General features: G+C 53.3%; 1 protein-coding gene across 1 annotated transcript; it reads right to left on the reverse strand.

The window, feature by feature from the left end:
* Positions 1-396: 396 nt before the first annotated feature.
* On the reverse strand, positions 397-3,084 carry HPS6 (HPS6 biogenesis of lysosomal organelles complex 2 subunit 3). Its single transcript, XM_032179399.2, has one exon. The coding sequence runs from the start codon at positions 2,956-2,958 to the stop codon at positions 631-633; it is 2,328 nt and encodes a 775-aa protein (XP_032035290.1). The 5' UTR covers positions 2,959-3,084; the 3' UTR covers positions 397-630.
* Positions 3,085-8,350: the final 5,266 nt, after the last annotated feature.

Here is an 8,350-nt window from a genome sequence, read left to right on the forward strand (position 1 = left end):
AGCGGGCCAGGGAAGTCAGCATGGAGCCAGGGATGGGGAGCACATCCAAGCCCAAGCAGGTAGGACCTACTGGGCTGTTCAGTGAGGTGGCTCCAATCTTTAAGCTGCTACTTTCTAGCCAAATGAACTTGGTCAAGTCATTTAATTTTTCTAAACTTCTATTTCCTGTAAAATGGGAATAATATCAGTACTTTCCTCACTGGGGTTATGAGAAGCATTAAATGAGGGATTATATAAAGATGAGTAGAATGCCTGGCTTGTATTAAATGCTCATAAATGTTAACTATTTTCATGATTGGAAGTGGGGACTTTAGCCAAAAGATCCAGATCCAACCACTCCCTCTATAACCTGCATCCTCTGAGACCCGTAGCTGTTTAAAAACACACAGCTGTGTATATATTAAACTATGTATATATTTAACACACACATCTTAAAAATAGCTCCAGACGACAGAACAGTATTGCATACACAGGTCCATACATGGGCCCCTCCAAGTCCCAGGCACCCTTCCCTGATCACTGTGTCCCAGAAATGATTTCCTGTGTCAGTGACACAGAGGACCCGTCCAAGCAAGCCTCCAGTCCCAAGCACGCCTCCAGGCCCTGAGTGTTCCGATGCCTGAAGGGTAGTCACAGGTCCCGAGGTGGAGTCGGGGGTGGAGTGCTGGGGTCCCATAGGATGTCCTCATATGGGCTTAGAACTGGGCCCGAGGGCCATCCTTGAGCCCCAGTCTGCTCCAGCAGGGCTTTGAGCAAGCCCACAGTGAGAGGGGGCTCTGCTCCAGGCTCAGGGAATGGGGTAGGGGGCCCCACCTCATCTTGGAGGTATGTCCTCAGTAGAACCAGGAGCTCAGCTGGAGCCAGTTCTGGTGGGCATAGGCGGCAAAGGAGGGGGAGGTGAGCATCAAGCCGGCGGTGCTGGGCAAACTCGGCCAGCAGCAGTTTGAAGATTTCACTTCGAAGCAGGGGACTGGAGGGGCCGAGGGCCAGGCCAGCATCCAGAGCCCGATCCCATTGCTCCTTTTGCACCAGCTGCCTGACAGCTTGGAGCACAGCTTTAGGCCGCCCACTGCTCAAGAGCAGCTCTAGCTCCAGAGTCTCAGGCCTGGTCCCCTCCTCACCTAGCACTGCCAGGGCTCGGCGATACAGGGGCAGTCCCGGGCCCCCTGCCCCCCAGCCCGGCCCGCCCTGCTGCTGTGCCAGCTCCACAAAGGGTGGCAGCCATCGAGGCTCCAGCTGGCACAGACATTGGCACAGGAGTTCAAAGGGGGGCAGTATTCCATTGGGGGGTTCTTTTCCAGTGGTTATTCCCCCTAACACTTTCTTCCACACATCAGGGGGTGCTTGGGACCTCAGCTTGCCATTCCCATCTGGCTGGAGCTGCAGGGCCCTGAGGGTGGCACCCCAGGCTGCTGTAGGAAGGGCTTGGAAAACGGTGTTGAGCTGGGCCAGCTGGTCTCCTATCAACTCGGTCCTCAGCAGGCGTGCCACTTCCTGCTCCGCCAGCTCAGTCCAACCAGCCTCCTCATCATCCCCAGCCACCAGCTGGGCCTTCAGCTGCTCTAAGCCTCGGTAATCCCGAAGCTCGGTCCTCAACATGATCAGCAGTGTAGATGGGGGCAGGTGGCCCTGGAGGATGGAGGCCAGAGCCTGAGGTGCCCGGAATGTGCTGCTGTGTCTCAGTTCTTCTGGAGTGAGCTGGGCACCCCGCAGGCTCCGCCGCTGGTAGTACCCGCAGGCCTCCTCAAACACCAGATCCTTGGCTGAAGGCAACTCAACACCCTGTGGGGCTTCCCAGCCCACACAAAACAGACCCAAGGCTGAAAGCAGACGAAGATTCCCTCGGGTCTCCAGCTCCTCCTCATCCTCCATGCCGGGGGCTGGCGGTTCTAGCAGATGTACCCTGTCTGTACTTAGGACCTTCCTCTCCAGCAGCTGCCCACTGCCCATGTCCAGCAGTTCCAATGTGGAGCCCAGCACACAGGCCAGAGTGCCCTGAAATGTGCCTAGGGCTGCAGACCCCCACGGGCCTACAGGTGCCTCCTGCAGGGTGCCCACAGCCCGGGTACCACCGTGGGACTGCACTAGGCTCACGGTACCCCCGAAGTCAAGCAATAGCAGGCCCTGGGGAGTTGGGGCCCAGGTGTGTACAGCCAGTGGCTCCCTGGGGGACAGCAACCCAGGAAGGCCTCGGAGCAGGGTCCGGAAGTCCCATGTGTCCCCTCGTCCAGGATTCAGACTCTTACTGTAGGAGAGGCCAAGCCGTGGGGCAGCCACCACCACTTTGCCCTTGCCTGGGCTCCAGATGAGTAGAACGTGGGCCACGCCAGGCCAGGTGGTGGCAGTGGGCACCAGGAAGAGGTGTCTGCAGGAGGCCAGCAGCCCGAAAGCGGGGCAGTGGTGCAGCAGGACGTGTGTGCGGCCCAGGCTGGTGCTAGCTTCTCCGCTGGGCTCCAGGGTCCGGACGCACACACAGTGGCTGAAAGCGGCTGCTGGCGACCCTGACGGGCCCTCGGCCCGGGCCTGGCGCTCCTCGCACCACACCAGGCGGCCTCGGAGCGCCGCCACTGCCACAACGCGGGCTCCCCCGCTCGGACACAGCTCGGTGCTCTGCAGCAGCAGCCAGCCGGGCCCCACGCCCGCGCCCCACACCTCGGCCAGGCCACTCTCCCACACCAGCACCAGCGCCGGCCGCGCTGGCCACGGCAGGAAGAAGGCGTCCAGCGGGGAGGGCTGGCCGGCCGGCCAGGCCCGCTCTAGCTCCGCGCCGGGCCCTCGCGACGCGACTAGCAGCTGTGGGGCTACCGCCCCAGGGGGTCGCAGGAGCAGCAAGTGGCGGCCGTCCGGGCTGCCACGGACTCGGACCGCTGAGTCCTCGGCCAGCAGCTCCCGGAGCCGCGCCGCGCCGCCGAAGGCGCTCAGGTCCGAGAGCAGCCGCAGAGTCCCCGAGCGCTTCATGGCGCCGCCGCGCGGGAGCGCGCCCAGGCTTTGCCCAGGTCCAGCCGCCCAGCAGGGCGAGGCCCGATTCTCGGGGGAGCGGAGCAGGGCCAAGACTTCCGTCCCGCGTGGATGAGGTGAGCAGAGGCCGGGCTGAGCGCCGACTCCGCCCCGCCAGGCCGGCTCCGGGATGGCTCCCGCAGTCGCCGTGCCGGCACTACACGCCCGCCGGGGGAGGAGCCACGGGAGCACCCCAGGGGCTCAGCGCCTGGACCGCGCCCGCCCGGGCACGCTCTCGGCGCAGGGGGAAGCCCTTCCCCAGACCCCAGGACACCGCCCAGTGGCCCGGAGTCCGACGCAGGAATAGGGATTCCAGCCCCCTGAGCCCCTCTCCCAAGGATTTCACCCCAATTTACTCATTCAGGAAATTTTTGTTGAGCACATGCTTTGTGCCAGGCTCTGAGTAGACAGCCCTGAACAAAATAGAAAACCTCAACCTCATGGAGATGACAATCTAGTGGAAATAGTAATAAACATGGCTGGGCGCGGTGGCTCACGCCTATAATCTTAGTACCTTGGGAGGCTGAGGTGGGAGGATTGCTTGAAGCCAGGCGTTCGAGACCAGCCTGAGCAACATAGGGAGACCTTGTCTCTATAAAAAATTTAAAAAGACAGAAAGAAAGAGAGAGAGAGAAGGAAGGAAAGACGGAAGGAAGGAAAGAAAACCACTTCCATATCACTATGTGACAGCCTTCTCTATCCCCTAGTCCCTTTTACAGATAAGGAAGATGAAGCACAGAGAGATTACATAATTTAACTAAGATCAAGCAGGTATTAAGTGGTGGAGGTGGGATTTCAACCACAGGCACTCTGGCTCCAGTCAGCGCACCAAATCACTTTATCATATCAACAACTCATCACCCAAACCAAAACAGAGAAACATAATTTAGAAGCACTGAGCCTGTGTGCCAACTCTTCAGTAACACCTACAAATTTGTATGCAGAGGTCCTTGCACCCCTTGACTGCCTTTTCAGGTGAGCAGTTTTCCTCCTCTCTCCAAGGCCAATCCCTCTTTATGAGCCCTGCCTCTCCTCCCCGGCCCCTACCTTCCTTGAGAACTTGCATCCATTTCTGTTTCACTGCCCTCATTCCGTCCTCAGCATAGAAATACCCTCTCATCTCTCCTGTCTTGGAATTTGTTCTTTCATCCTCATCTCCCCACTTCCATCTCCATCACTCCCTCCCCCTTTCCTTTCTCAGTCAATTTTCTTGCAAGAATGCTACATTTGCCACCTCCACTTTCTTTCCTTCTATCCTCAACCTACTACTTCCCTGAAGTAGCTTTTGCTGAGGTCTTCAAGGACATTTTTATTTGACAACCTTCTCATTGAAAGTCCCTCCTGTGGTTTGCACTCCATCTTTCCTGGCTGGTTTTCCTTTCTTTTTTTTTTTTTTAGATAGCACTACCTTGTTTGCCTTTGGTCCATCTTCCTCCATCCTTCATTGATTGATTGATTGAGATAGAGTCTCACTCTGTCGCCCAGGTTTGAGTGAAGTGGCACCATCTCTGCAACCTCTGCCTCCTGGGTTCAAGCGATTCTCCTGCCCAGCCTCCCGAGTAGCTGGGATTACAGGCACCCACCACCACGCCCACCTAATTTTTGTATTTTTAGTAGAGACAGGGTTTCACCTTGTTGGCCAGGATGGTCTTGATCTCTTGACCTTGTGATCCACATGCCTCGGCCTCCCAAAGTGCTGGGATTACAGGCATGAGCCACTGTGCCTGGCCTATTTATTTATTTATTGAGACAGAGTCTTGCTCCATTGCCCAGGTTGAAGTGCAGTGGCGCGGTCTCGGCTCACTGCAATCTCCATCTCCCAGGTTCAAGCGATTCTCCTGCCTAAGCCTCCCTCCCTAGTAGCTGGGATTTCAGAAGCACACCACCATGCCCAGCTGCTTTTTGTATTTTTAGTAGAGGTTGGGTTTTGCTATGTTGGTTGGCCAGGCTGGTCTCGAACTCCAGGCCTCAAGTGATCTGCCCGCCTTAGCCTCCCCAAATGTTAGAATTACAGACGTGAGCCACTGCACCTGGCCCCTCCATCATCCTTTAAATGTGCCCTTCCTCCTATATCCTGATTCCACTTTGAGCCCCTTTCTTTTTTTCTTTTGCCTACAGCTCAGACATCTCTGCTAAGCTCCACAAAAAAAAGAGCATCCAAATGTCTACTATTTATTTCTGCCTAGAGGTCTCATCTCACAGACGTTTCATTCTCAACATGTCCTAAACATCATCTTCCTGCCCCAAACTGCTCCTCCTTCAATTGCTCTTAGTTGACATAGATTTCTTTCGTTTTTGTATCCTATCCTCATATTTAGAGTAGAGCCTGACACGAAGAAAGTCTCCACAGATGTTTGGTGAAGGAATCATAACGTTTTCATGGGCACATGTTTGTGTGTGTGATATCACTTAGAAAACTTTTCCTTAAAAATTACAGAAGTAGGCCAGGCATGGTGGTTCAAGCATGCAGTTCCAGCTACTCAGGAGGCTGAGGGGAGAGGATTACTTGAGGCCAGGAGTTGGAGTCTGCGGTGTGCAATGATTGTGCCTGTGAATAGCCACTGCACTACAGCCTGGGCAACATGGCAAGCATCCTGTCTCTTAAAAAAAAAAAAGTTACAGAAATAGACCATGGCTGTCTTAAGCAAAAATGAAGTTATTTAGAAGAACACAGGGGACTCACAGAATCTTCAGGAGAAAGGAAGAACAGGTGTGGCAAATGGTCATGAACCAAGACACCCACCGAAGACTAAGAAGTAGGAAGCGCAACTTTTTTTTTTTTTTTTTTTTTTTTAGACAGAGTCTTGCTGTCTCCCCAGGCTGGAGTGCAGTGGCACAATCCTGGCTCACTGCAACCTCTGCCTCCTGGGATCAAACAATTCTTCCACCTCAGCCTCCCGAGTAGCTAGTATCACAGGTGCACACCACCATGCCCTGCTAATTTTTGTATTTTTTGTAGAGATGGGGTTTTGCCATGTTGGCCGGGCTGGTCTCGAACTCCTGGCCTCAGGTGATCCGCCTGCCTCGGCCTCCCAAATTGCTGGGATTACAGGTGTGAGCCACTGTGCCTGGCCACAACTGTTTTTTTAGCCGGAACAATTTGTTAAAGATACCATGATCTCTGGTGCTATACAAGCTGATCACTGCACTGGAAGACAGCACCTGTTATGAATAAATTCTGATCATACCTTCTACTGGGGTTCACTTCATTATACCTTTCTCTTGCCCCTGCCCACTTTTTTATATTCTATTAGGGTACAACTTTGATTTTTTTAAAAAACTGCAAATTCAGGCCGGGCGGGGTGGCTCACGCCTGTAATTCCAGCACTTTGGGAGGCCGAGGCGGGCAGATCACAAGGTCAGGAGATCGAGACCATCCTGGCTAACCTGGTGAAACCGCGTCTCTACTAAAAATACAAAAAATTAGCCGGGCGTCATGGTGGGCGCCTGTAGTCCCAGCTACTCGGGAGGCTGAGGCAGGAGAATGGCATGAACCCGGGAGGTGGAGCTTGCAGTGAGCCAAGATCAAGCCACTGCACTCCAGCCTGGGCGACAGAGTGAGACTCCATCTCAAAAAAAAACCCAAAACTGCAAATTGGCCGGGTGCGGTGGGTCACGCCTGTAGTTCCGGCACTTTGAGAGGCTGAGGCAGGCGGATCATCTGAGTTCGGGAGTTCTAGACCAGCCTGACCAGCATGGAGAAACCCTGTCTCTACGAAAAATACAAAATTAGCCCAGCGTGGTGGCACATGCCTGTAATCCTAGCTACTCAGGAGGCTGAGGCAGGAGAATCGCTTGAACCCGGGAGGCGGAGGTTGCGGTGAGCTGAAATCATGCCATTGCACTCCAGCCTGGACAACAAGAGTGAAACTGAGTCTCAAAAAAAAAAACAACCTGCTAATCATGTCTTTCTTTTTCTTTTTTTTTTGAGATGGAGTCTTGCTCTGTCACCCAGGCTAGAGTGCAGTAGTGTGATGTCAGCTCACTGCAACCTCTGCCTCCTAGGTTCAAGCGATTCTCCTGCCTCAGCCTCCCAAGTAGCTGGGATTACAGGCGCCCACCACCGTGCCCAGCTAATTTTTGTAGTTTTAGTAGAGACAGGGTTTCACCATCTTGGCCAGGCTGGTCTTGAACTCCTGACCTCAGGTGATTCACCCGCCTCGGCTTCCCAAAGTGCTGGGATTACAGGCGTAAGCCACCGCGCCAGGCCAATCATGTCTTATACTATTGTGTAAGTAGACAAGAAAAATAAAACTACCAAGGAAGAACCTGAACTTCTGTGTTAAGAGGTGTTTCCTAATAGATCTGGGTTCAAACGCTTCTCCACTTCTCACTAACTTTACATCTCTGTCTTTTTTTTTTTTTTTTTTTTTTTTTGAGCTGGGCTCTTGCTCTGTTGCCCAGGCTGGAGAGCAGTGGCATGATCTCTACTCACTGCACCCTCTGCCTCCTGGGTGCAGGCAACTCTCCTGCCTCAGCTTCCTGAGTACAGGCACCTGCTACCATGCCCGGCTAATTTTTGTATATGTATTTTTTTTTAGTAGAGAGAGGGTTTCCCCATGTTGGCCAGGCTGGTCTCGAACTCCTGACCTCAAGTAATCCACCGGTCTTGGCCTCCCAAAGTGCTAGGATTACAGGCATGAGCCACTGCGCTCTCTCTCTCTCATTCTCTTTCTCTCTCTTTTTTTTTTGACAGGGAGTCTCATTGTCACCCAGGCTGGAGTGCAGTGGTGCGATTTTGGCTCACTGCAACCTCCGCCTCCAGTGTTCAAGCTATTCTCCTGCCTCAGCCTCCTGAGTAGCTGGGACTACAGTTGCGTGCCACCACATCTGGCTAATTTTTTTTTTAATTTTATTAATTTTTTTTTGCACACAAAACAATAAACATTTTCTAAAAATACATACAAACAAAAAGATGCCTATCAAACATATTAGGAAGGTTGCATATGGGAAGACGGGGAATAGAAATGGGGGTTGGGAATTAAAGAAAATAAATGAGAGAGGGACTTTGTATGGATCAATGATAATAACTCAATCCTCTATTTGACAAAGAAGAAGGAGAAGGAAGAGGAAGAAAAAGAAAGTGAGATAAAGGATCAGAAAGGGAGGAAAATAGAAAAAATTAGAGTATGACTCCAGGGTAGACCTGTTTTGTTGTTGCTGGGTTGGTTGGTTGGTTTGTCTGTTGTATTTTTCATATGTTTCGCAATGTTGGCCAGGCTGGTCTCGAACTCCTAGCCGCAAGTGATCAACCTGCCCCGGCCTCCCAGAGACCTGAGACTACAGACGTGAGCCACCATGTCCAGCCCCCACATTGCGTCTGGCCTCCGTGGTAGACCTCCCAGACAGGTTG

This window comes from Hylobates moloch, unplaced genomic scaffold (genome assembly GCF_009828535.3).
Source record: "Hylobates moloch isolate HMO894 unplaced genomic scaffold, HMol_V3 SCAFFOLD_3, whole genome shotgun sequence".
In the NCBI taxonomy this organism is placed as follows: Eukaryota; Metazoa; Chordata; class Mammalia; order Primates; family Hylobatidae; genus Hylobates; species Hylobates moloch.